At 59.1% G+C, this 27,195-nt stretch overlaps 1 protein-coding gene and 1 long non-coding RNA gene across 10 annotated transcripts in view; both read left to right on the forward strand.

The window, feature by feature from the left end:
• Positions 1-8,401, forward strand: part of ATP11A (ATPase phospholipid transporting 11A) — a 116,707-nt gene extending 108,306 nt beyond the window's left edge. For 2 of the 9 annotated variants that reach the window (XM_081815222.1, XM_081815216.1), the window contains exon 29: positions 4,456-8,401. In XM_081815222.1, coding sequence (XP_081671348.1) covers positions 4,456-4,575 — 120 coding nt within the window. In that variant the 3' untranslated portion in view covers positions 4,576-8,401. Of the gene's footprint in view, positions 1-1,258; positions 1,346-3,386 lie in introns of all 9 variants that reach the window. The other 7 variants (XR_014143922.1, XM_081815223.1, XM_081815224.1 and 4 more) reach the window with 7 other exon arrangements.
• Positions 8,402-15,008: 6,607 nt separating this feature from the next.
• Positions 15,009-27,195, forward strand: part of LOC145720718 (uncharacterized) — a 25,086-nt gene continuing 12,899 nt past the window's right edge. The window contains exons 1-2 of the long non-coding RNA XR_014143924.1: positions 15,009-15,098; positions 20,611-20,783. This is a non-coding gene — a long non-coding RNA (uncharacterized LOC145720718). The remainder of the gene's footprint in view (positions 15,099-20,610; positions 20,784-27,195) is intronic.

Consider the following 27,195-nt stretch of genomic DNA (forward strand, 5'->3'; position numbering starts at 1 on the left):
GTCCCCCGTCCCCTCACCCCTGTGATCTCAGAGGGCATGCCTCCCTTCATCCCCTCACCCCTGCAATCTCAGGGAGGGCACATCCCCCATCCCCTCACCCCTGTAATCTCAGGAAAGACACTCCCCTCACCTCTGAGGTCTCAGGGAGAACATGCCCACCATCCCCTCACCCCTGCGATCTCAGGGAGGGCACATGCCCTGTCCCCTCACCCCTGCGATCTCAGGGAGGGCACATACCCCATCCCCTCACCCCTGCAATCTCAGGGAAGACACCCCTCTCACCTCTGAGATCTCAGGGAGAACATGCCCACTATCCCCTCACCCCTGCAATCTCAGGGAGGGCACATCCCCCATCCCTTCACATCTGCAACCTCAGGGAGGGCACGTCCCCCATCCCCTCACCCCTATGATCTCAGGGAGGACACCTCTCCCGTCCCCTCACCCCTGCGATCTCAGGGAGGGCACGTCCCCCGTCCCCTCACCCCTGCGATCTCAGGGAGGGCACGTCCCCCGTCCCCTCACCCCTGCGATCTCGGGGAGGGCACGTCCCCCGTCCCCTCACCCTGTGTCCTGCCCGTGGAGGTGCAGAGCCTCCGTAAGGAGAAGGGAGGATCCTGCCGAGTGTGCAGAAGGCAGCAGAGGTGGGCCTGCAGGTGGGAGGACTGTCCGCGCATGTGAGGACCCCAGGGAAGGCCTTCTGGAAAGCTCAGATGACCCCGCTGCTCCTCCGCCCCCGAGTGCCATTGGCCGGCCTCTGGGGTGGGAAACGGCCAGGCCGCTGCTGGGTTTGCAGGGAGCGAGGTCTGGGCGCCGCTGTGCCCACCTCCACCCATCCCAGCGGTTGGATGGGACCCCGGTGGGTGGGCCCTCTCCGAAGTCTGCGCTGCTTTAGCATGCTGGGCTCGGCACCCCTGGTTGCTAGCGTTCCCCTCCTTGGTGCCTGTGTGTGTGGTCAGCACCGACAGCGCGGAGCTCTTTAACAAGCGAGCATGACGGGAGCTGCCGGGGCGGAGGAGACAGACAGAGGGGACGAGAGGCCCGCGCGGCCCCCAGGAGGGGAGCGTCCAGGGGGGACACGGTTTGCTCGGCGCGATGGCGGGGATGCGCGAGGGAGGTTCCTGCGATTAACCGGGCCCAACCGCTTTAACTTGTTTCTCTTTTCCCTTCCTCCTTCCCTTTGTCTCCAACCTCTTTGCCTAAATAACCGCTCCCACCTGTCTCGCGATGTGCGTGGCCCCTCGACCCCTCTGGACTGCAGACTAAGAGCCAGTGCCTTTCTGTTGAGCAGTCCACCATCTTTATGCTCTCTCAGACCTCCAGCAGTCTGAGTTTCTAACGGAACAAGGTGATGCTTTTCTGTCGTTTGGCATGGTGGGGTTATGGTCGCAGGAAGCAGAGGGCTGACCCCTCGCTGAGCCGTCCGGCACCCGTCCCGGGCTCCTGTCTGCTCAGGACGAGCGGGTCAGGAGCTACTGGGGTGACCTGTCTCTGAGACGCAGGAAGTGCGCGTGGCCCGTGCTTCTCTCTGTGTCCGTGGGAGGTCGCGGGTCCCACCTGCCCGGGTGCAGGGCTGCACTGCATCGCACTGGCTGGCGGGTGCCCGTGGCCCCTGCACACACAGGTGTGGGTGTGGCAGCTCCTACGTTGCTCGAGCCCACGTGGGCAGAGTCCACGCAGCACCAGCCCTCTCTCCGCAGCCAATGGCGGCTGGACGGCAAGACCTCCTCACTCACGCAGCTCTGCAGACCCATTGCACAGACAGGGAAACTGAGGCCCCCACGAGAGAGTGTTGTGCAGGCCCCGCAAGGCGCTGCAGAAAAGACAAGGCTCAGGCTGAGCCACCCAGGCGGTGGAGAAAGCCAGGAGAGATGTGTTCGGGTCAAGTGTTTCTCCAAATTCCCTTTTCACTTTGAAAAAGAATCTGATTGTTTTTAGAGAAAACCTTAACGTTGCTGCGAGCGGCTGTGCTGGGTTATTTCTCAGCAGCATTGAGCCACGCACAGGGTAGCTGCCCGGGGCCACAGCATGCTCGTGAAGAGCCACGATTTCAGGGGCACAGTTGTCCAGGGATGGCTCCTGTCCGTGCGTCTAAAGGACACCCTTACAGAGGCCGCAACGTCAGTGATGCTTGGAAACTGTTCCTAGTGCAGCTGAGTTCATAGGAAAATACCTAAGCAAGAAAAGGCTGTGTTTTCTTTTAATGACCGTTCATCCTCTATACGTTTTAAATGCTATTTTTTAACTAACAGGATGGTACATTTTTTAACTTCTGGTAATTATCAGCAGTCAAAATTTTTCTACTCTGGTGCCATCAGAATTTGCTAGACTGAATGACTTAATTATGTCTCACCGGGTACATACTTGAGAACATTTAGGATGAAACTGTTAGGAACATTTAAGTCACAGGCTGTGCTTATGAAATTGGTTAAATCTTGCCAACTTTGGGATAAAAATACATACTTTCACTCTTGACGCGTGAGGTGTGCTAAGACTCTGTCTCAGAAGCCCATGTCTGGCTGCTCGGGGACAGTCGGCGCCGGGCGCCCTGCGGGGTTCACGGCCACACGAGGCGGCCCACAGGTGTCCCCACACCACCTTCTGGAGCCCCTGGCACACACACAGGTGTGCGTGTGCTTCTGGGGACCCCCCCTGGACACCCGCCAAACTTTGGAGGAACAGACCCTGGACCAGTCCTCACGTCAGATGGGCCGTTGTTTCCTTCCATCTGTTCTGTTAAAAAGAAACACATCACAGGCACCAGGTCTCACGTGTATACATGTGTGACCCGTGTATACGTATTTGTACACGTGTTTCGCTGCGTTACCGGATACAGTTCCATCCCTGCAAAGGGCCGCACCCCCTTCCCCTGATCAGTTCATCCTTCTCCTCACCAGAAGACGTTCTGCATCTCACACCTTATATTCCTCCACCTCTTAAAATTCCTTTCTTGCTGGTTCCTGAGGCTCTGATATGGTCTGACGAGAAAGCCGGCGTTGACTTGCGGCACTGTGACCCCTGGGCCCTGCAGGAGTCTAGCCCTGGGGTCGGGGCGAAGGACAGGGACAGAGGGACAGGCAGGTGCAGGGGTGAGCACCGAGGCGGCCGCCGGGCGGGAGCGGCCGGTCCGGTCCTTCCGGCGGAGGCTCCTCCGTGGGCCCCCGGCCTGCTGCCCCAGCCTGCCCTCCTCTCTGTGCCCTGCCCCGTCCCTTGGTCTCTCTCAGGTGAAGCGCTGTTAGGAAGACCCGCTCCTTCCCTGGCGGCGCCCTCCCGCTGCCCCCAGCTCGCGCAGGCCCCGGGTCTGGCTGCGAGGCTGGGTTGTGCTCACGGACGGGAGGCGCTTCTGGAACCAGGCGCAGCCCCTCTCAGTATTTCTCCTCGCCTTGCAGCAGAGCACGAAACTCAAAGCATCGGTCGCCGCTGCGCCGGGCACGGACGGGCCACTTCTGAAGGACCTCTTGCCACGGCCGAGGCGCCATTAGCCAAGGATAGGTAACCGTGTCTGCCACACTGCCTGGCAGGCCTTCTGGGTGTGCTGTGATCCTTCCAAACTGTCTGCTTTTCCTCCAAAGTTTTGCTGTGCCATTTTGATAACAAAGGTTCATGATGAAAAAAAAACAGAACAAAAACATTTTTTACACACACACGTGTTTCTGTCCCAGGTAAGTGACCTGCCTGAGCGTGTCTGGGCCGCACGTGGCCGTGCACTGCTCATGTGCGCACACACGTGTGCCGTGGCCTTCCACGCGCGTTTGCGGGATCCGCTCAGCCAGCGTGTTCAGAGCTTAGTTTGCCAGAACAAAGCTCATTCCTCGGCCTTGGTTGTGGAACGAGCTTCACCCAGAAGGTCTCTCAGGAAAGACCGTATTTTGACAAGACGGTGGAAGATTGCATGGTTTGCGTGGGACGTTGGCCCAGGCAGACGTCCGACACAGGTGTCCCGTTGTCTGTCAGCCGCCCCGGGGGGCCGTGTCTGCCCCAGAGAGGCCCGGAAATGGAGCCGCGCTCACGACGCGCCCTGAGCCGGGTGTCTCGGGTGTGACAGGCACACCGCCTTCTCTGCCCGGGGACGGTTATTCCTGTAAGACCGATTTCTCCCGGACTGCTTCCCCCAGGCTCTGCTGCCCGGTAAATTTAACAATGGCTGGGTGAGGTTGCTGGCCTCCTTGGGCCGTAAGAACCTGCACACACTGAGGTTGCCCGCGTGCGTGGAGGGGACCATGGACCCCAGCCCCAGTCCCCGGGGCCTCTGGCAGAGGTTTCGCACATGACGGAGCCAAGCGGGGCAGCCGCTGGTGGCCAGAATGCGGTCACCACGTTGGCTCTGTGTCCTCGGTCACATGGGACACGCACCGACCGTGTCTGGAACGGGAGGCCTGCGGGCAGCGTCAGAGCAGGCTGGGCGGGGTCCTTGGGGAGGGTCCCGGGACTGACGCTGTCCTCTGTGTTCTCCAACAGAGCACATGCGTGCGCGGCCGGGACTACCTCCCCGAACTCACCCTCCTGGCCTACCCGCAGAGCCCCAGCCCCTGGGCCGTGTGGCCAGGCCCGCACACAAAGCAGGCGATGCTGACGTGACCTCCCCTCGCCGGTCTCCTGCACAACCACCACCATCCCGGCCCTGCGCCCGATGGGACCGCTGGTGGAACCAGGACAAGCCTTTGAGAGCCACACGTGTGTGCTTCTCCCCGCCCCCGAAGGAGGGATGAGAACCACGGGACGTGTCTGGAACGCGTGGCTGGCAGTCGTCACCTCTCGTGGGGCTGGTGGCCCCCACAGCCTCCCTTGGGCATTTGGGACGACCCACTGCATCCCGGGCCAGGGCCTCCAGTCCCAGACACCGCCGGAGGAGGGCACCTGCGTGGAGGTGGGCCGTCGGCTTGAGCGGGGGTGGCCACACCGCCAACTGTCCGAGCACAGGGGCCTTGTCCTCACCGTGGGACGGGCCGGCCTTGCCTCCGTGCCTCCTTGTCCAGAGCGCTCTGGTCCTCGTGCTTCTGGAACTGGCCGGACCAGACCCTGGCGTCACCGTGCTCCTACAGCCTGTCGGAGTCCTGGACTGTGTCCTGCTTCTGTCCAAACCCGCTACCTAGCGAAGCTGCTTTCAGGGTCCTGTCTGACTCGGGGTTCGTCCCTCTGAGGGAGGACTAGCATCCCCCGTGTGAATCTGAGTGTTTCCCATCCCCAGCTGCCCCTGTGGAGAAAAAGTATCGTGTGTGACGAATGGAGAACACTGTCCACTCCAGCCTTCCCAATACGAGATAGGAGCTAGTGTTCCTCACACCTCCACGGATAGAGCCTCCCCACGTTCTCTTGTCCAGAGAGCTTTCCCCAGTTGTAGGGGAAGGCTGGTGGTCGGGGGCCGGGGGCCCGACCCTTCGATGTCCTCATGGAGAGGTGGCCTCCAGGGGCCGCGTCCACCTTCCAAAATCTATTTCAGGCCCACATAGGTCTGACGGTGAGGCGGTATCTGAATCCTGAGAAGCAGGATTGCCGCCCTGGCCCGCTGCCCATGGCCGAGACCCGGACCAAGCCCTGCGTGTTCTGTTGGATAAGCGCTGTGTTGTGATCCGCTGTCCAGGGTGTCATTTGGGGTGGGCAGACCTTGAGGCTGCTGCATTGACAGTCCCGGTCCCTTCTCTGTACTGCTGTTTGTTTCTAGAAATAACCTCCTTGACGTAGCCTTAATGGTCCACAAAGCAGACATTTCAGTCTGAGATTCAAAGTGTGGATGTGGAAACGGATGCCTTTTGAGAAAAGCATCGCCCGAAGCTAAACGACAAGCCGGCCCCTTGCCCGCTGCCGGGTTCCAGGCTGTGGCCCCGGCGACGCTGGTGAGTGAACACGGAGTCTGCTTCAGAGATGCTCCCTGCCAGGCATTTTGGGAAGCCCAGATTTCACAATTTGTATAATGTTTCGCCTATAAGATATTTATTTGAACTAGGGGATGAATTGACTGCGTACACAGAGTAGTTGGGGTAAGTCCAGGTGAAGTAGCAACAGCAAACCAAAGACCCGGAGAAAGGACGGGGAGTGCACCGGGGTCTCCGCCCTCCGTCCCGCGCGCCCCGCCCCCCGTGTGTGGTGGCCCTCCCGTCCGCGCTAGGCCCGCAGCAGTGGTGTGTGCATTTTTACAGCCGTTTTTAAGAACCTAATATGGGTATAAGTGTAATACCTGTAGGGAGACAGATTCTCTGTATGTTTAGTTAACAAATTCTTTGTAATGTATTTTTTTAGAAATCTTAAAATTGCCTTTGCGCTGAAATATTTTCATAGCTGTTTTTATCCCTTTATTCATTTATTTGTTAATATACTACATCTAATTTTTAAAGTACGTTTTTAAAGCTTTTATTTTTTAAGTTGATGAACTTTTGGCCACTTTGCATTTAAATTCTGGTGGGCGTTTTGGCCGAATATCTCCATATCTGATGAATGTGAAGATTCAGGTTTGATTTTATTCTCTACACCTGTGTCCCCGGCGGCAGTGATTAGTTGAAGGCCTATTTAGAGCACAATATTTCGCTTGCTGATTCTTCACAGTTGATTGCGATTATCGTCTGCTTTTTGATTTGTTTTTCATTTCCGTCCTTCGGCCTTAAAATAGAAGCTTCTCGAGGGATGGTTTGGTACCCTCTGATAACGCACGTCTCGTTGGGAAAGTCGCTAACCCCTTACGTGCTCCCAGTGTCTCTTACAAGGTTGTTAGGGAATCCTCCGTGAGTGCGCCTGATCGGTGACGCGGGCCCGGGGCGGGAGGTAGAGCGGCAGAGCCCTCCGGGATGCGTGTGTGCGTGGGACCCAGTGCGATCTCTCACCTACACGAGTTCCTGTTTACTTGCCTTAAACTGACCTGAAAGCAAGTCCTGTCAACTTTGAGTGTTTGTTTTGGAAACCTCGTTCAGGACTGCACACGTTAATGAATTGCCAACCCGTGATCTCCCACACGGGTCCCAGCATCTGGTTCCCAAGCCGCACACCATCCCCTTCAGAGCAGGTCACACTAACACACAGGTGGTCCCCACCACGTCCCCGCCTCCTGTTTTCAGCTCCGTGTCCGCTCAGGGCCACACAGTACGCGCACATACAGGCTCCCTGGGCCCTGGCCATCCTGCCCGCTTCCTGAGGGGACCCTGCCGGGAGCTCCGGGAACACAAGGCTTGAGCCTCGTGCCCTGGCAGGACGCCGGAGGCGGGCACGGCAGCCCCGGGGGTGAGACGGGGATGCGGATGGACATGCTGCAGCGCCTCCTCCTTGGGAAGACCCCTCACGGCTCTGCCCTCGGGACGGGGCAGAGAGCAGCGTCCGGACCGTCCGAGCCGCGGGGCCTCTGCGAGCCTCCAGGAGCACCGGCCGGCCCTCTGCCGCGGGCGGCGGGCAGAAGAGGCATCCTCCCGTTGGCAACTCCGGTGCGAACCCAGCTTGGCTATTCCTGTGCGTTTGACTCCATAGGGTGAACGCCGACCAGATGAGCCCCTCGTGGTGGCCGGGCCTGCACTTGGGAAGGAGGCCCAGGCGCCCAGCTTCTGCAGTGACGGGTTCTAGAGTTGTAGTTTGGCCTGGTGAGATTTTGCAGCTTTAAGTACCAAAACGTCTCCTACATGCTGTTCTAATTAGTCTCAAATTGTTGCATATCAACCAAATGCCCAGTGCGGCCTAAAGGGAGTTTCCCGGCCTTTTTCTTTAAAACCACTGAGCTCACCGGTGTTGCACTGACCGGAGTAACCCAGTGCAATTCCTCCTCCTTTCCTCGGAAAGCCGTTATTTATTTAACAGCTCCGCGTCACATTTCCGTGTGCAGTTTCTTGCCTTCTACGTTTCTTTTAGAAGCTTCCCATTTAAAAACAGGAAAAATGTCAGTCGGCAAATACATTTTTTTGAGTTAGAGGGTAGGTGAATGAGAATGAGAATCATTCTGATGTTGTCTATAAACAAAGCTTTAATGAAGATGCGTCGGAAGTATTACTAAAGTGTGATTCTACTTTTGCAGAAAATAAAGATCAGTTTATATAGCTTTATTTTTTACCTTATCGAAATATACAGAATTTTAATATGCATATATTGTCTCTGACTTAAAACTATGATGTGTGTCTGCATTGCCATTTAAAATGTCTATTCATTATGTAATGTGATAAAAGAGAATCTTCAAAATGTATTTAACATGAATGGTATCTGTAGTTGTCATCATCATAAATACTGGAATTTATTTTTAAATTATTGAACATAGTAGGTGCGGTTAAGGTAATAAATCAGCCTCCAGGTAGTCAGGTTTAATTGATAATGATTCATTAACCCACTTTGAAAAATTAAATTGTGATTAAACCAAATCTTACACTTCTGTAAAGTTTATTTTGTATGCTACTGTTTTTAACTTTTATTTCTGTAGATAAAATATGACTTAATTATATCAGACTTTTCTGCAGATTATTTTTTTTAAGATTTATTTATTTATTTATTTATTGAGAGAGAGAGAGAGAGCGCATGAGAGAGAGAAGGGTCAGAGAGAGAAGCAGACCCCCTGCTGAGCAGGGAGCCCAGTGCGGGACTCGATCCCGGGACTCCAGGATCATGACCTGAGCCGAAGGCAGTCGCCTAACCAACTGAGCCACCCAGGTGCCCCTCTGCAGATTATTTAAGCAGGAGACTTGAATCTGCTTGCAACAGAGAAGAAAAAAATGTCTGGTTTGGTTTCTTTATAAATAAATCAGCAGTTGGGCTTAAATCTCTGGGGACAGAAGCTGCAGGGTGAAACCTCTCAGCCTGAGTGTTTGGGCTGAAGGTGGGCAGGCGTCCCCTGGGTGACCGGGTGGCACGTCCACTCACTGAGGCCGCAGTGCGGCCCAGGTGCTCAGGACGGGAGAACGGCATCATGGATTCCTCGCTGAGCCGCCCCGTCGCCACCCGCAGCTCTTCTGACCGTCCTGCCTGGGCCCCGCACCCCGGGTGTAAGCTTCAGCTTGCCCCAGCCTCCTTCCCCCTTCCTCTGGCCCCTCCCATTCCTTCCTCCCGTCCAGACTCCAGGCCTGCGCCCTGCACGGGTCCCCTGTGCCTGCTGGTCGCACCAGCTCCACGACGCCTGTGGACAGCGGGCTGGTTCGTGTGTCCCCTCCCCGCCCAGTCAGATCCCCACGCTGCCCCCTCCCCCTCGGCTGGTCATTCACCTCCCGCCCACCGGCCACTGCGGTCCCTTCAGCACCTTGTCTGAGATTCGGAGCCGATTAGGGGACGAGGGTGGAGCCCGGTCGGGGATGCTCAGTTCTGGGGTGCCACCCCACAGGCCTCCCCAAACCTCTGGGAGGGACCTGGGCTCCACCACGTGCGGGCTTGTCCCCGGCCCTCGCGCCCCGTGACGCAAGCACGCATCCGGGGCTGAGTAACGTGGGCTGAATGGGTGGCCGGCACCGTCCCCGGCCAGCTGCCGGCGGCCAGCATGAGACTACGGAATATGCAACAGGAAGTAAAAGCCTCTGGCACTTGTCGTGGGTCTAACCTGCCTCGGTGACCCTGGTGGCTGGGAGGACAGCGCCTTGTCCTGCTGGTACGAGGCTCACAGGTATAACAACCAGCACCACTCACCTGTGTTCCCGTGAACACACAACCACTCGGTCATATCCTAACAACACCCACACGCTAGGGAGCTCCCTCTTGCACGGAGAAGTCTCGGGAACACGTCATTTCTCCATTTCTTTCCTGCATTGAGGGGATACCACTAAATTCCCCGAGGGAAAATGTTCACCTTTGTACATTTTTAGGATTCAGGCACGCATTGGAATAATGCAGGAATGACGAATGAAATAGCAAATGTCTAACTCATCACTGAGCTGCACTTACTTGTTCTCACCGAGCCTGATGGAGGCTCAACAGAAACCCGAGGGCCCATCAACTATGAATTAGACGAAGAATTTCGTGTACACTGAAGACGCCAACCCCACAATCAGTGGACAAGTGTCATGACTAATGGCAGCCAATCTTGGGAAAATAGAAATGGACACTTGACGCATACAGCACGTTACTGGAGGCGACCTATCGCTTGCCTTCCATCGTTTGTTTGCTCTGTTGACCCATCAGCAAGACACTGGGGGTCGCAGCTCCTGGGAGCCAGACACCCTAGGGGCCATGGACAAGTGCCATCCTAATTTCGTCATTAGAACTTTCAGATTCCTTGATGTATTGCTTGTGAAGAATATGTATTAGCCTTTAAAACTAGTCGCACAAAAATCACAATTTGAAAAAAGTCACGTCAATGCTCTTATTCACTTGGTTTTTACAAGATTCAAAGAGAGGGAAAGGGTTTTAAGATAATTAAGAACAAACACGTCCTCTTGAGAACCTCAGTGATAATATCTTCAGAATTTTTAAAGACCTGCTACAAATAGATGCAAAATATGAGATAAATATCAAAATAAATGTTTTAATTAGCTTAGACTTAGTGAATGATTACAGTTCCTCGATCTTTATGAATAGTGGAGCAGAAAGTATCTACGTCCCGGGAGGGCAAACGCAGGCTGAATGCCGACCAGTGCCCCCGGTCACAACCTTCCCCTCTGTGGGCCGGCCCACGCGGCCACGGGGTCGTTGGTCCTACGTGGACAGGACAGCATGGAAAGAGCACCAGGCGGCACAGACGTGGCCATCCTGCCTGGAGACCAGTCTGCTCCAGAAGCGCTCAACGGACACGAAGCCCGTGAGCAGCTTGCTGGCGGAGCGGGCTCCCTGGGGGCGCCGGGAGCGAGCCGCACGGACCGCGGCGTGGATCACTGTCCCTCAGTCTGGATCCAGGTGGGTCTCCTGAGGCCGTGAGGGAGGGTCTGCTCGGGGCTCCGTCCTGCTCCTGGCCGCTGTAGGGGGTGGTCCTCGGCAGTCCTCTGCCTGCACACAGGTCACCTTGAATCTATGCTTCGTCTCCCCATGAGCGCGTCTGTGTCCAAATGTCCCTCATAAAGGACACCAGTCATATTCGGGGTTGGGGCCTGTCCTTATTTGAGCTTAATTGCCTCTGTAAAGACCTTATCTCCAAATAAGGTCACACTCTGACAGGGTCCTAGGAGTTAGGGTCTCAACATATCTTTTCGAGGGGACACAGTTCAACCCATGAGACCCTGCTTTGGGGGACCCAGTGGGAGATTCGTCGGCCTTAGGGGCTGGGCAAGCTCAGGCTGCGTGTGCCGGGCACGCGTGCCGACGACGAGCCGCAGAGAGCGGGGGCTGCTAAGAAGACAACAGCCCCGCTGCGAAGTCGTGGCCCAGGCCAAGCCGGCCCAGCCCGGGGGCCCTGGGGCCCTGGTTGAAGCAGAGCTGGGTGAGGAAGGGGACGAGAGTGCCCTGCTATGGAAGGGTGGGACTCAGACCCGCCCGACCCCGCAGGGCCCTGCCTCCTCCACGAGCTGCCTTGGGGGCAGCCACCCCTTTGGTCAGCGGCCTCCCTGTCCGCTGAGCGGCCCTTCCACACAAAACTCCCGTGGCCATCAGCTGGGGTGCACTCCTCAGCTCCCCTTTAAAAACCCTCAGGAAGGGGTCTCTGTTTGCCACCTCTGTACCCCCATTCTCTTCTCGGCCCACCCAAACTGGGCTCATCTCCCACTCCCCTGGGAAAGCCCGGACACCCCTGCACCCCAGGCCCCAAGGGCTGGGCAGGGGAAGAGGGCGGGGAGGGGCGCTCCCCTGCCGTATCTGTGTTCACAGCTGCACGGCCCCGGGGACTGCGCGGAGCCCGGGACAGATGCAGGGCTCAATGACAATGCAGCTCCCTGAATACTCCCCACACCTCAAGGCTCGCAGCCCCGCCTGCCCAGCTGAGCTGGACTCCTGGGCTGTGGTCCGGCAGACCAGCCCTGGCCACTTGCTTCCAGAAGTGGACGTGCAGGACTTAAGGGCCCCGTCACGGCAGAGCCGGCCGTCGGGAAAGCAATTACACCCGAGGGCACCTTAGTTCAGGAGGAGCGAGCAAGGGAGGGACATCAGCTGCTGAAGGGTCCAGGTAGGCTTGTGGTCTGCCTGGGGGCCGGAAGAGGGTACCCCATCTTCCCCCCACAAGGTTGGTTTTCTGAAACCCTAGGCAGCCCCCCAAAGGATGGCCAGCAGGCCCCCCGGCTTGCTGCAGGCATATCCCCGTTTGTCCCCTCCTCACTTTGGACCCAGTGTGACAAGGGCGGAGACACCCTGAGGGAACCCCGATTTTCTGAAGGGGACGAGGAGTGCCCTGTGCCTCTTCTCCTTAGCCCTACGTGGAGACTGGCTGTGTTTACCACCTGAGGTGTTACTGCTTTTTCTTAATAGAGACTTTCTTGGGGGGCGCCTGGGTGGCTCAGGCAGTTGAGCATCTGCCTTGGGCTCCGTCCCAGGGTCCTGGGAGCGTAGGGCTCTGCGCTCAGCCTCTGCCGCCGCCCCCAGGTCACGGGCACGCACACGCTCTCTCGCGCACTCTCTCTCGCAAATAAATCTTTTAAAAAAGTAGAGACTTTTTTGGGAAAGCAGTGCTTTTATATAAATGATTTAATCTCAAATGCTAGTTTTAAACAGTAAATCAGAGAAACAGGGACAATTTGGAAGGCAGATGGACCCTCCCAGGCTGGTCCCAGGGCACAGTGACCCACGGGGACAGCCTTGCAGGACTCCAAGCGTGGGGGTCTCCTGCTCTGCCACAGTGTTGACGGCGGTCCAGATCTGGAATCGGCAGGCAAACGTCATCTCCCACCTCCGGACCGAGCCAGAGTCTGCAGCCCGAGCTCAGAACTCGGGGCCCAGGCCCCGAGCACCCCAGGCGGGTGCTCTGTCCCCTGCAATCTCTCCTCTCACATGGATCCCCCACCGTAAGCAAGGATACCGCAGTGCAAATGGCCCCTTGTATTTGTGCTCTGCGGTGCACTTTCTGGAGCCGCGTTTGTGATGGTGATTTCCTTGTGCCTCACGGGGGGCTTGGGAGCTGTGCAAGCCACAAAGGGCTCATCCGGCCATGATGAGCAGGAGGCCAGCAGGGCGCTGCTCGGACCAGGGATGAGCTGGCCGGCTTTTGTACTCGGGGAGATTCATTTCCTCTTGAATCACCTCAACTTTAGAATTAGCCCTAACATTCTCTGAACAGCACAGGAATTTTGGGGGTTTGTCCTCTGTGCTTTCACTGCGTTGGGGACCATGCGCCGAAGCAGACCGCTTTCATGTTCTGGGCTTGCTGGTTTGCTGGCCCCCAGAGCTGCTTGCCAGCCGACCCCGTCCGGGTGTGGGTAACGGAGATGAAGATGCGGGATCCTGGCTGGGAACCCCTGCGTTGTGGCAGGACACACTCCCGTCGGGGGCCCGTGTGCGCTGGCCTGTGGGACCTGAGCCCGCAGCCCGCACACATTCTGACCAGGGTCACCGCACGGGTCACCTGCCATTTCCCCTCATTTTCTGCGCCAGCGGCACAGTCGGCTTGGACACCCCGCAGAGCAGTCCCCGGGGAAGCCAGGGGGCCACCTCCCTTTGTACATTCACTGCTCAGTTACATGGTGTTTCTTACAGCCCATCCGGAGAATCTCTCTTACCGGAGAGCCTCCCACTCAGTCACGGGGAACGAGGTGTTGGTCTTAAAAAAACAGGCAAAGCCCAGCATGCTGGAGCACCGTGACCTCCCTGTGGCCCCTTGGAGAAGAGGAACCCATCCGGTCCCTGACTCCCAAAGGTTCTTGGGGCGCTGCCCGTGACCAGCCCCTCCCATCTCTTCAGCTCCCCCCCAAGCAGAGGGTTTCCCCTTCGTCTCATTTCCTGTCCCCTCAAACCACCCCCTTCCTTGTGAGCCCTGCCTGCTCTGTCCACTGAGTCAGGAACCCGGCCCACACTGTGCCCACCGCGTGCCCAGGACCTCCCAGGAGAGGGTGGCCCCTGCAGACCCCACATCCTGGGCCAGCGGAGCCTGGGAGTCCCGCGGAGCTGCCTCGGTGCGCACCGGCCGCCAGGGAGTTCGCTGGGTGCTCGCTGACCTTCCACGAGCCCCACGACCCCAGGGCCGCTCCTGGAGGAGGAAAGTGCTCCTGTGGGCTCAGGGCTGGGCGCCCTCCCTGCAGGCTCATGTCGCCGTGCCCCTGGCGGGCCGCAGGCAGCGCCCACACCTCAGGATGCTGCGTCCTGCCGTTGGAGCTGCCTCTTGGCAGGACGCTGTGGTTTAGTTTAAACCAGCTGACCGCTCCGCCCCGCTACACGCAGATTTTGTGAAGCCTCAGCTGAAACGAGCGTTCTGGATGTTTTCGTCCTCATATCCACTTTCGTGCTTCAGATGCCCTGATGCCCCCTGCCTGCACGGCCATCAAGGGGTGCAGTGAGCTCCTGCCCACCGCCGGCCCTAGGTCGTGACAGCGGGCTGTGCTTCCCACAGGGCCGGAGCCCTGGCTCCCCGCTGTTGGCCGGGGCCGGCTCCCGCAGAAGCGCAGCCCGCAGGTGGCCTGGCCCACAGGCACTGCGCGCAGGGCTGAGGCCACGGGGCGCAGAGGCTTCGTGTTGACCCCGCCCCGCCGGCCACCCTCCTCCTCCTGAGAGGCTCCTGGGGAGTTGGGGGAGCCTAGCGTGGGTGGAGGGCCTCAGGGCGGCATCGAGCCTGGCTTTGAGCAGGTGCCTCTGCGGCCCGCGGGACCCTCGTCCTGCGGGTGAGCCCGGGAACTGGAGTCGGGCAGGGGAGAGCCTCCGGGCAGAGCTCCGCGTCCAGCCCAGCCCCTGTCCCCTTGGGATGCCCGACATGCATGCGCCGGTCGGGGGCGACCCCAGGCGGAGAGGCACGACCCCTGCCCACCTGACACGTAGGAGGAGGCCAGGGCGGGCTCGGGTGTCTCCTCCCCCTCCCGCACCCTCCCCCGCCTCCTGGTCCCGCCCCTGCCCCAGACCTTTACCCCTTTCTCCCCTCCGCCTCCCCCCCACCTGAGCCCGCCTCCTCTCCCTCCGCCCACGCCCCTCCCTTCCCTCCTCCTCCCCCTCCGCCCTCCACCACGTCCCCGCCCCCACCTTTCCCCGCCTCTCTCGGGCGCCCTCCTCCTTCCCTGCACCCCTCCCCCTCCTCCGCCCTTCCCCTTGCGGCCCGGGGCGGCGTCAGGCGCGGCACCTGCGGCGGAGGACGCGGGGAGGACTGTCCAGGCGGGCAGGTGTGCGGGGGTGGGGGGTGGGGGGGCCGGTGGAAGGGGTGGATGGGGCCGGGGGGCCGGGGTGGGGCGCTGAGCATACGGAGGTGGGCGGGCCCGACCGGGTTCTCCGGTGGGGGTGCTTCCCTGCAGTCGCCGGCTGGAGGCGAGGGGCTCCCTGTGCACAGACGCCCCTCCCCATTGTCACGGGGTCGTGTCACACGCGGCAGGTGTCACCCACGCCCCCCATGCCCCCCCCTTGAAGAGCCACATCCCAAGCTCCTCCGAACCCCCCCCACCCCCGCTGATCCGTGAGGTGTCAGGACAGGTGTTGGGACAGGTGGCCCTGCAGGTTGGTGTGGGGGCAGCAGGACGAGGCCCCCCCACCGGCGTCTGCACTTCCCTGGGCTCCTCAGCCCGGCAGCGGCAGCGGGAAAGGCGGGTGGCCCACAGTCTAGCGGCCTTGCCTTTCAAAAGGGCTACTCAAGAGAGACTCCCACAGTTCAAAACGAAGAGCGGCTCTTTTCAGTCAACTTCAAAGGCTGTTCGACCACTTTTTAAGAAAGGGGCCCTGTTGCTCTCCTTGGCTCCTCCTGAGCAGCTCTGCTCACTTAAGGGGGGGTTTGGGGAGGAGCAGACTTTGGTCCTGAGCACACAGCCTCCGGTCCTTACGGGAGACAGCCCCGTCCAGGGGCCAGAGGCCTCCAGGGGCCCCCGCAGGCTGCCCGCCAGCCCTGGCCCAGGAAGGGGTTAAGGTGACCCAGCAGCAGGATGTGGGGGGGGATGCTGTGGGAGGCCCCAGGATGTGTGGCCGCTGGGAGCCGCAGGGGCACCACAAAAATAGAAGTGGGTCCCCAGGGGCTGCTGGCCGCAGAGTGTCCAGGCCCCCCCTGAGGCAGGCAGAGGACCCCACTTGCAGGTTGGTGAGGGGGTGCGGGCAAGGAGCCCTTGCACCAGCGGGCGGGCGTTCTACTGTGCAAATCCAGGGGATGACGGCCGAAGCTGGTTTGCAGACCCGAGTTCACGGACCAGGCTGTTCTGAGCTCTGCCCAGCCTCCTGAGACCCACGCCCTCTGCTCACACCACGGGGGAGGGGACAGTCCTGCCCCGACCTGGGGGGGTGGCGAGGAGGGGGCTCTCGCTGGGGTGATCCGGCTCTGTCTTAGGACCCCTTCGCTTTTCAGGACCTTGCTCCCCACCCCGTGGGCTGGCCTGCACCCTCCCACCCTGGCGTCACGGTCTGGGCCGGGCTAACGCTCCCGGGGCATTCAGTTTTGCCTCACACAGTTGTGTAAGGAAGAGGTTGGTGCAGAGAGCTTCTGCCACGTAGGGCCCACAGCCCGGGGAGGGGGCCCTGGGGCCTGGAGGGCCTGGGGCGACTCTTCTCAGAGCAGGAGAGGCAAGGTTTTCTTACAGGAGAACTTACAGGGACCTAGAAGGAGGCCGTCCTGCAGGGGTCACGGGTGACTGGCCCTGCAGAGCCCCTGACAGTCGGGAGGGTTCAGGCAGCTGGAAAGCCTTCTCGGTCTCCAGCAGAGTCTCCCCCCAACCCCGCCCCAGCTTTCGCTCCCTGGTGCTCACCAGCGGCACCATCAGCCTGCAGGTGACCCTCTCTCTCTCTGAGCCTCAGGCTTCCCACTGCGGTCTTGAACTGAAAACGGGACATTTATCTGGGAAAGCAGCATCTGGGCGAGTCGAGGTGAGATCCCAGTCACTGTGGAAGGACAGATGTCCGCCGCCAGGTTATTGAACTTCTGAAACGTGGACAGAATCCTGCAGCTGAAGCAAGGATGTGGAGTGTGTGTGGGCCGCAAACCAGCCGGCCTGGAATGCTCCCGACCGACTGCACATGGTCCCCGACTTCGTGGGTGTCGTATTATTTTAAGAGGCTCCTGGAGAAGTAGTTACAGGCGTTTACTGCGTTTGTCCTTTTGTATTTGCTCACAAGAACATTAGTGAAGCTCTTTGCTGGCAGGTGGGAGACTCGCTGGGCTGGACACACACGGGCAGCAGAGATGCTCAGGGGCCTCGTCCTTTGGAGAGGGCAGGAGAGGATGGGATCGGTCTTCACCAAAGCACCTGCAGAAGTGGCCGCGGGCCAGGCGCCCGCTCACAGGAAGGCCGCACGCGTGGGCGGAGTCTGGCGCTGCGGTCGGCTGACGTGGCCGCTGGAAGAGGCAGGGGTGGCCCCCTCTTGTGGGCTGCCCAGGGGCTTGTAGACTCTCCGTGGGCTCCCAGCTGGCGTAGCCTATCTGTGGCATGTTCCTCTTTGAGATGGGGACATAACCCTGCTTCCTCCTGACTTCCTTGAGTGAAACTTCCAGAACTCTCTGCCCACAGTAGGATGTCTGATACTGCGTGGTTGCAGGAAGTGCTAGGACATCTCGACTTTGTGGCCCATGGGGGGAAGAAGAGGGGGAATGACGAGTCCCCTCCACCTTCCGCTTCTCTGTCCTAGAACCACCTTCTTTGCTTTTGAATGATGCTACTACATTCTCAGTATTGGCGATTTGTAACTGATTGATAATGCAGTTGTCATGAGAGACCGCGGCGCAGCCAGCTGCGACATTCGCATCTTCGGTGCATTTCTCTAGTGCTGGGGCTCCCGCTCCTAAGCAGCCGCGGGAGAGGAGAGTCAGATTTCCTGTCCGCAGGCAGCCGTCTCGTCAGTGAGAGCGTGCGCAGCGCCCTGGGTGTCTCCCTTCAGGGGACCCTCGCCGGGCACAGCGACCGCACTGAGTGTGAGCGACGCCGAGCCCGGGTGTGCGTGTGCACGGGCCACTCTCCCGGGACTCCGAGCTCCTGCGGAGCAGGGCTGGCCTGAAGCCCTCAGCACCGAAGCAGGTGCGCAGGGAGGTGGCCCAGCCGAAGGAGGAGCGGGTGACGCTGGTTGGCTTGGGTCTTCTGCTGTACTCGGCCACGTCCCTGCCACCCAGCCCCCAAGTCCCCTGTGTGCTGCGAGGGGGACGCCTGGACTCCAGAGAGGGACAGAACCAGACCTGGTGGCTGTGACCACTCCAGGTCCTCACCTATTGGGAGCTTTTCAGTGGGAGACAGAACAGTTTGGTGCTGGGTGGTTTTGCCAGCCTGGAGATTCTTATTTGTTTGTTTGTTTATTATTTTTATTTTTTAAAAAAAGATTTATTTTAGAGAGTGCACACACACGGGCGGGAGGGGCAGAAGGAGAGAGAGTATCTCCAGCAGACTCCCCGAAGAGCGTGGAGCCCGACACTGGGCTCGATCCCGGATCCTGAGATCACGACCTGAGCTGAAACCAGGAGTCAGACGCTTCACCGACTGAGCCCCCCAGGCACCCCCAGCCTGGAGATGTTTAAAGTGAACGGGCCTGCCATCTGGGTCTGAGCTCTGTGCCCTCGAGATGACATTAGCTGTGGGAAACCACTGTCGAGATGCCGCCGTCTGCCTGGGAGCTTTGGGTGGGGGGCGGTGTGCAGAGCCACTGGAGGACCACAGTCCTGGGGGCAGGGGCTCACCCCTCCGGCCCCCAGCGCCAGCCGTCCTCGGGGTGCTCGGGGCTGACCTGCCTGGCCGTGACCTTGCTGGTGGAAGCGGGAACGGCCTCATGGGTCCTCCAGCCAAGGCAGGGTGGAGGGCATGCTTTTGAGAACAAAGTCCTTAAAAACTTTGGACCGTCTCGCTTGGGTCTCAAGACCGGAGACTGAGTGCCTGGTGACCCTTGCGATCTCTGTGGCGGGTGGGGGCGCCGGAGGCCGGGCTGGAGGGGCAGGAGCCCAGCACTCCTGGGAGCAAAGGGAATCACACACCGGGCCTTTCCTTTCCGTCCGGAGGTTTAAGATTACCATCAGCCTGCTCGTGTTTGAAGTCCTCTGAGCAGAATGTGGAAGAAAGGAGGAAAAAAACAGGGTTTGGGGGTTGGTTTTGTTTTAACCAGGGAAATGTGCCTCCTCGAGTTTCATGTTAAGGCCAGACTGAGGCAATCGGAAATCATTAGCTTCCGTCTGACTGTGGCCGCTGTCGGCGCCGGTCCTGGAACACGGTTTGATGGTCCTGCATCCGGGGACAGGCCCCAATGCAGCGGTCCCAGGGCCTTTCGGGAGAGAGCGGCTCATTGTCCCTCGGGTTCAGCGTGAGGGATCCTCATTCTGGTGCTGGGCAGAGAGGTCCAGTAAGCGTCACCGGGACCCGAAGCGCATGCCCAGAGAAGTGACACGAAGGACGCGCGTAGGTACCGAGCAAGTTGGGGCCAGCAGCGGTGAGAATAAAACCAGAGGGACCCGTGCATACTGTGGGACCGGCAGGGGAAGAAGCCCTGAGCGTGTGTGTTGGCAGGAAAACAGGGAGGAAATGGGTCTCCTGTTGGGCAGGGCTGTGGGGTTGGTGGTGCTCGCCGCATGAGGGAACCGGGCTGTGTGTCTGCCAGCCAGAGTTACCCCAGTCCGGTGGCGGCTCCTTCCTCCCTGCAAAGACAGGCGAGGCTCCGTGCCTCAGCGCCCTGCTCGTCCAGACTCCTCCCTAGATGCGGGCAGGCAGTGGTGGGCTTTCGAAGCTGCCCTGGGGGTCCGAAAGGAAGCCAGACCTGGGAACAGCACGGAGGGTGGGCTGGCCGTCGGGGGCCAGGCGGTCAGGGAGAGCCTTGAGGGGGAGAGTGGCGGGGCCTGAGCTGGGATGGCAAGGGGTGTCGGTGGGAGGAAGGGAAGTGGGTGGTGCTTGGCCCTGGGGTGGCCTCCTCACGGTGGGGCATGGCTTGGGGCCAGACAAAACCGCCCCAACGCATCAGGCGGAACCTAAACACTGAGGTGGAAAGGTGATATTGTTGGTAATAATATTCAAGTCAGATCATTTCCATCTTTATTCTCAAAGACGGGGCCTGCCAGGTACCGAGTGAACAGGGGGATGTCATAAGGAACCACACACGGGCTCAGACCAAGCACAAAACCGCGAGGTTGGGAGCCGTGTACCCCACACATGACTTCCGTTGCTTTCTGTCTCAAGTGTCCTTACCAGCTGTCTGTTTACATTCAGGATTGCCTCCCAAAAACCTGACTTAAGTTTCCTTTGCTGGGTTTTCACGGGAGGGATTGTACCTTAATGTTTGTTCTGGGACTTGGGAGGACATTCTCTGCTCAGACGATTTCCCATGCTTTTCAGTAATCTGAATAAGCAATCAGCAGTGGTTTTGAAAGTTTGCCAGTTTGGTGAATTAGACTGTGACCTTGAAACCAGGGAATCAGGGATTTTTATATTCTTGAAACAAGAACCTGAATGTCAAGGGGAAAATCTAGGCCTTTATTTTTTTTAAGCAGAACTGAATAATATTTTTGTTTATGCAACCTTTATTCCGTGTCAATATCATAAAAGAAGGTTGTTTAACTGAACATTGATGCAGTAGACATTCATTGGAGGAGAATGAATTTCCTTTTAAACGTACTCCCTCCATTTCTGAATAAACACTGCAAAAGGCTGCATCTAGTTGTTTGGACTTCGAGAAACGACTATGCTGTCTTTGGGCAGGGTGAGCTCATTTTCCTTTGAAAATCTGTTTCTCGCACTGCAGACTCATGTTTGACTGCTGGAGGTTTGTCCTGCGCAAGAAAACTGGACGCAACCATCATTCTTCCCGGAGAGGCTCCGATGAGACCGAAAAAGAAGAAGGTGACCCTCAGATCGATGTACCTGACGTCCTCAGGCTTGTCAGAGACCCACCAGAGGGGTCACATTCACCTGCAGGTAGGGACCACTTTAATCCTTAGTTTGACCCGGAAGCTCAAAGTCCTGCCCGTAGCTTTTCTGGTCCTTGCAGGAGATGAGTGTGTTTGGGTCTGGGAGAACAGTGTCCATCGTGGTGTCCCGGTGGCGTCCCCGTGGCGTCTGGCTGCAGGCCCGTGGCTGTTACCTGCCCACACCCGGTGAGGAGCTCCCAAGATGCTCCTCACTTGGTCCTGGAGGTTATTGCGATGAGCGGGTTAATGCGAGAGGAGAAAAGTTCGTCTGAGTTAGGGATGAAGCACAGTGCGGCCAGAAGGGAACCATCAGCAGGCTTGGCTTCAGTTCTCAAAACCACAGGAGCTGCTGTGGAATTCGGTAGACGGAGCTGTCACGGCTCAGCAGGTCAGTGGTTGGTGCCCGGAGGACAGAGCGAGCATGACCCATGCGGGCTGAGAGCCCCATGCTCCTCCGTGCCCAGCCTGACCCCAGTCCAGGCCCGGGTCCCTTCCCGCAGGCTCCTGGCCATCTCGTAACCGAAGCCAGAGGCTGGACCCCTGGTCTGCGGTTCGTCTGCAGTAAATTACTTGTTGCCCTTCCTCCCCACCCTACTCTGAAAGTGGTTTTCACTAGACGGGGCAAGCCACGTGCTGACCACCGAGGGACAGCACGGATGGGATGGCGAGCGTCCACCCGGGGCTGTGTCCCTCGCGGGCTGTGTCTGGGTCTCCGTGCAGCTGTGGGCGGCCCTAGCGAGCAGGCCAGCTGGACCATCGCTGCAACTCAGCCCTTGCGTGTCTATGTCCGCGTGTGAGAGTTTGTGCTGCCGATTGCGGTGTCTGGGACACACTCCGGACCAGCGGTCCTGAGCCACGGCTCCAATGACGGGCCCTTCCATGTGTGAACGCAGTTGGCCACTTGAACTTGGCCGGTGGGTGGTTCCTTCTGGCGGGGCGGCCCCACCCGCATCTCCTGTAGGTTTAGAAACTTGATTTTTGTCACGTCCCTTGTCGGTGACTGTTGGGAGCGGGAGGCTGAAGTCAGTGTCCCCGCGATGGGGCTCCCCGGCTCTCTGGTGCTCTCCGCGCTGGGAGCGGCGCGTGGGACGGCCACCTCGGGGAAGGCGAGGGCAGGAGGGGCTGGGGACAGGGCTGGGGACGGCGCTGCCCCTCACCCGGCACGCCCGCGCTGGGAAGGCCACTTGGGAAGGCCGTGTGCCTCCTGCGTGAGCGAGCGCGCAGTTCCGGGACGCGGACACTGGGGAGCACCGACCTTTGCGTCTGCAAGGCTCTCTAGTCCTTCCGCGCTCAGCTGGGCCGCAAGTGGCTCGGGCTCCGGAGCGGGACACCGGGGCTGGACTCTCCATGGCGTGCTGGCGGCAGCAGCGTGCCCAGGGGCCGCAGTGAGGACCCCAGGGTGCCGCGCGCCCGGGCGAGGGGGTCAGAGCCGTGCCCAGCCGGCCTGCGCTCCCACTGGCGTCGCTTCCTCTGTCCCCCAAGCCGCAGACCTCTGCGGCGCTGGGGGTCCTGCTCTATGGACGAGGCCCGCTGGGCCCCATGGGCCCTCCCCAGTGGACGGGAAGGCCCCCCCGTTGTCCTTGCTCCCTGTGGAGATGGGGGAAGCGGGTGCCGAGGGAGGGAGGCAGGTGCGGGGCAGACTCTGAGTAGCTTGCGTTCCAGCGCACAGAGTGGGTCTGTAGCTCTCTGTCCGGTCTCGGCTCTCCTGTGTGCCCGCCGGCGGCTCAGAGCCTGCCCAGACTGCCACAGCCACCCGGGGGAGGCCTCCTCCGTGGGACGCTGTGCTGATGGCCTCCTCGGGGGGCCTGCTGCCTGTGACCTGGCCCGGGGGCCCGTGAGCCACCGCTCACAGCGGCCGTGGGATGGCCCCACGGGAGGGTCAGGCCGCCTCTCCTCTTGGCAGCGGGGGCAGGGCATCGCGGGTCAGTGCTGTGGTCTCCTTCCTGGGGCTAGTCCCGGGCTCAAGCCTCAGCTGGAGTCTGGAACGGACCCCAGCGTGTGTCCCCCGCCCCCTTCCCCGTGGCCACAGCTGTCTTTCTGGGAGCAAGTCGCGGCGGATGCTTTTTCTGCTCGGCGCCTTTCTGTGGGCCCACGCTGACCCCGGATACAGGCGGGGGGTCTCCGCTTACCCCTGCATCTGGCCCAGCCATTCGAAGCTCCCCTCCCCCCACGCCCTGCAGGGGCAGCTGCCTCTGCTGAGGACCCCTGGTCCATGACCCGGTCAGGGCTGGCCTTTGTCACGCACCCGGGGCACTGGGCCAACAGTCCCGGAGCGGGGGCCTGATGCACCAGGGGGTGGGGAGGCCTGAGCCCTCCCTCCCCATCCGGTTCTGGGCGAACAGCTGAAGCAGAATGGAATGGAGCCCGTGAGCTACTAGGACCCTGCGGAGGCAGGAGGGGGGCACTGAGGTGGGAGCTGGTGGCCTCGCGGGAGGGCGGGGTGAACCAGGCACCAGCTCTCGGGAGGGCCGACCTCTGGAGGCACCGGTGGTGTTTACGGACCCGCGCACGCGTGCACACGTGCATCCCAGCGAGCGGAGCTCCGAGCTTGTCCGGCTCTGGATTCCCTGCTCTCCGCCTTCTGCGTGTCGCGGGCACGGGCGGGGCCCCAGCGTCCACGGTCGCCCGCCACCGGCCTCCCTGTGGCTCCAGCATCTGCTGAGCGCCGCGGCGAGTCTGCGGCACGTCAGGCAGGAAGCCTGTGGCCGTGGACGGCGGGTTGGTGGGTTTGAAGGCCCTCTGTCGTCTGAAACCTCGCGTGTGAGAGCGCGGGAGGAGCGCCCGTCACGGGGGCAGCTCCTCGTGCCCGCGGAGGTGCCGCGTCTGGAGGCGAGCCTCCCCTGGTTTGGATGCCGTTGCCCCGCGGTTTACTTTGCAAACAGTGACATCGATCGTGATGGGTGGTAGGGTCTTCAGTGACGCCCACAAACCTTTGAGTATCATGCTTGAACAGGTACTGGGCAACGTTTTGAGGATAAAAGACAACAAAACGCGGTTCTTGACGTGGGTGTAAAGGGAACGATTGCCATCGGCCACATGAGGTTGGGTGGTGAAGTCGCCGTTGTGTCACTCAGCTGCCCGGGGCCGGGCGAGAGGAGCCCCCGATGGCCGGCAGCGCCCTGCAAGCCTCGCGGTTCTCTGCTCTCCCAGGGCCTCCCACATACGCGCTCCCGAGTGGCATTGACTTGGGGTTAGTTATGACCGACGTGACAGGTCGCAGGACCTGGAAGAAGGACTCTGAGCATCTGGAGAAGCCCCTCACGGGGACAGAGAGGCTGGGAGGCTGCTCATCACCGAGGCCCCCTCCCCATGCACCGCCCCCCCCGCAGCAGCAGGACAGCAGAAGGACTGATTTTTATTTCTGTGGAAAGTTAGTGGTTTTCTGTGTAATTATGAGCTTTATGATGTGTGCTGTATGATTAAGGTGATCCCGGGGCCACACTGTGCCTGATGGTCATGATTTAGACCAACGAGTGTCTGGGGAAGAGTGAGATCACGGTACTAGGAGCCTGGTGATGCTGTTCCGTTGTTTAGATGACACTCTCCCGCACCCCAGGCGCTCCGACGCCCTTGCCCCACGCTGTTGAGCCTCAGAGCCCCACTGACCTGTGTCTGCTTAGAAATCGGAACCTGAACCAGCTCCTGGGGGCGCTTTTTAAAAGACAGCGTCATAGTGGTGCCTTCCAACAAGTGCGTGATGTTGGCTTGTCTGTCTCCTGAGATGCTAGCAGCCATCGGTGAGCGTTGCTCGGATTTATCAACTAGCTCTCGAGATTTCCCTTCTTATATTCACCTAATGACCAGAAGCGTCCCCCTTAACTCCTTGTTGCCGTGAGGTGCAGTTTATAGGACAGGAGGTACACAGGCCTGATTCTTCCCCTTGTGTCTACCAGTTTCTAGGATAGTGAGTTTGCCGTTAGCATCTTCCCAAGGGTTTTTACAAATATCGCTATAAACTCTTACAAAATAAAATTTAAGTGAATACATTTCAGAGATCTCATTGGCTTTGTTCGAGGGATCCTGAACAGGGCAGCGTCCCACCCAGCAGCTGGAAAGGGGCTCCGAGCAGGTGGACAAGGTGAGAGGCTCCTTAGGAGCAGGAGGGGCGGACGAGGAACTTGGTCTGGAAAGAAATCGGGTGGTGATTGCAGGGTCACTGCTCACGGGTCCATCTGGCAGATCACCTAACTGACTGGTGCTGGTCACTCCGTTTCTGGGGGACTTGAAGCTGTAACTAAGTCTCAGTTTGGTGACGGGGGCTTAGCGTCAGTGGTCTTGTTTTTAACAGAAGTAAAAGACTTAAATATTTCATATATTTTAATCCATCGCAGCTGTTCGTATGGGTCGGATTGTCCTGTTTGGGGCCTTGGGAGCCTCTTCGTTCGGCCTTCAGATCCACCGGGCCTGCTGCCGCATCCTGGGCACGTCCTTGCGGAGAGGAACACGGGCGAGTGCCGGGCCAGTGGACGGGCCTAGGACGTACGACACATTTCAACCTCAAATAGCGCACGTACACATGAGTTCGTGCGACCGAGTACTGCTTGGCCACAAAAGCTACCGTGTGGCTTGCTCGCGGGAGAAGCCAGGCGGGTCTCAGAGACGCCGAGTGAGGGACGCACACACAGTTCCTGTTGCGGGACCTCGGGGGAGGAGGGTCTAGAGAGGGCCGAGCGAGTCTCTCAGCCTCGGGTCGCACCGCGGAGTGGGATCGCGTGCGCGGCGGGCGCCCAGCATGCACGTGGGTCACAACTGGTCCGCGGCACGCGTGGATGACCGCCTCCCCCCTTGCAGCCTGGGAAGGAGACGCGCTGAGTTCCCTCCCTGCTCTCCGACGTCAGGGCCACGTGGATCCCGGGTCTGTCTCCCGCTCCCGCCCCGATCCGTTTCCGGGGACAGCAGCATGCGGCTCCTCGGCCGTTTCCCACACGCGCACCCGGTGGCGTGAACGACAGTGGCCTCTCTGTCACGGACCTGGGACCGTCACGCCTGAGGGAAGGTGGGATTCAGATTTCCAGCCGTGGGGTCCGGGACGAACCCACTGGGGGTACAGCCCCAACACCGTGTCCTGAAGTCTCTCAAAATCCTCTCTATGTGGTTATGTCAGCAAGCGGAAAAGTAAATTCCTTCGTTTTATTTTTCAGTGATTGCCATTTTACATTTCCATTTTACTTTTGGGGCGCCTGGCTGGCTCAGTCAGTTAAGCGGCCAACTCCTCCTTTTGGCTCAGGCCGTGATCTCGGGTGGTGAGATCGAGCCCCGTGTCAGGCTCTGCGCTCAGCATGGAGTCTGCTTCAGATTCTCTCTCCCTCTGCCCCTCCCCGTGTGCCTGCTTGCTGTCTCTAAAATAAATAAATAAAATGTTTTTTTAAATTTCCATTTTAGGGCGCCTGGCTGGCTCAGTCGGTTGAGCGACTGCCTTCGGCTCGGGTCATGATCCTGGAGTCCCGGGATCGAGTCCCGCGTCGGGCTCCCTGCTCGGCGGGGGGTCTGCTTCTCCCTCTGACCCTCCCCCCTCTCATGTGCTCTCTCTCTCATTCTCTCTGTCTCAAATAAATAAAATCTTTAAAAAAAAAAAAAAGAGAGAGAGATAATAAGTGTTAGTAAGGATATGGAGAAAAGGGAAACCTTGTGTATTGGTGGGAATGTAAATCCTGCTTCTAAACACGAAGTTCTCAAGGGTGCTAAATGCATAAGGGAAAAAAGCAAAAGGTAATTCAAATAATTTTTTATTAGTCACCTAGCACCATGCCAGGTCTATAGGAGAGATGCAAAGAGTAAAATGATTCTTCTTCTAAAAAGGATGTGAGGGGTGCCTGGGTGGCTCAGTTGGTTAAGCGGCTGCCTTCGGCTCAGGTCATGATCCTGGAGTCCCGGGATCGAGTCCCGCGTCGGGCTCCCTGCTCGGCGGGGAGTCTGCTTCTCCCTCTGACCCTCCTCCCTCTCATGCTCTCTGTCTCTCATTCTCTCTCTCGCAAATAAATAAAATCTTTTAAAATAAATAAATAAATAAATTTCCATTTTACTTTTGTAATTACGTAGCATGAACGAATACTGCACACCCAGAGGCGTGTAGGGTCCGTCCCTCTGTCCTCCTCCTGTTTCCCCTCCCCCCGGGGTGACTGCTCTCCTTCTCAGGTTTGCTGTTCCTCCTACTGTGCAAGGTCTTGAAGTACAAATATCTGTCCTTGTAGCTGCTCCGTCTGCTGTGAGTGGCTGATACCACACGCACTTCCCTTCGCTCTGCTCTCTTCTAACCCGGTAAATTTTGGACTGTGATACCCGCGCCCTGGGTCTGTCCCCTTGGTGGTCCCGCCTCTCTGCCCGTGCCTGCGGGGTTGGCAGGTGTCACCTCTAACACCTGCGCTGTCCCCAGGGCCCCGGCTGGTGTGGGACGGTGCATCCTGGATTTGTCCCTGAGG

Source organism: Leptonychotes weddellii, chromosome 3 (genome assembly GCF_054177405.1).
Source record: "Leptonychotes weddellii isolate Sample4059 chromosome 3, ASM5417740v2, whole genome shotgun sequence".
Lineage (NCBI taxonomy): Eukaryota > Metazoa > Chordata > Mammalia > Carnivora > Phocidae > Leptonychotes > Leptonychotes weddellii.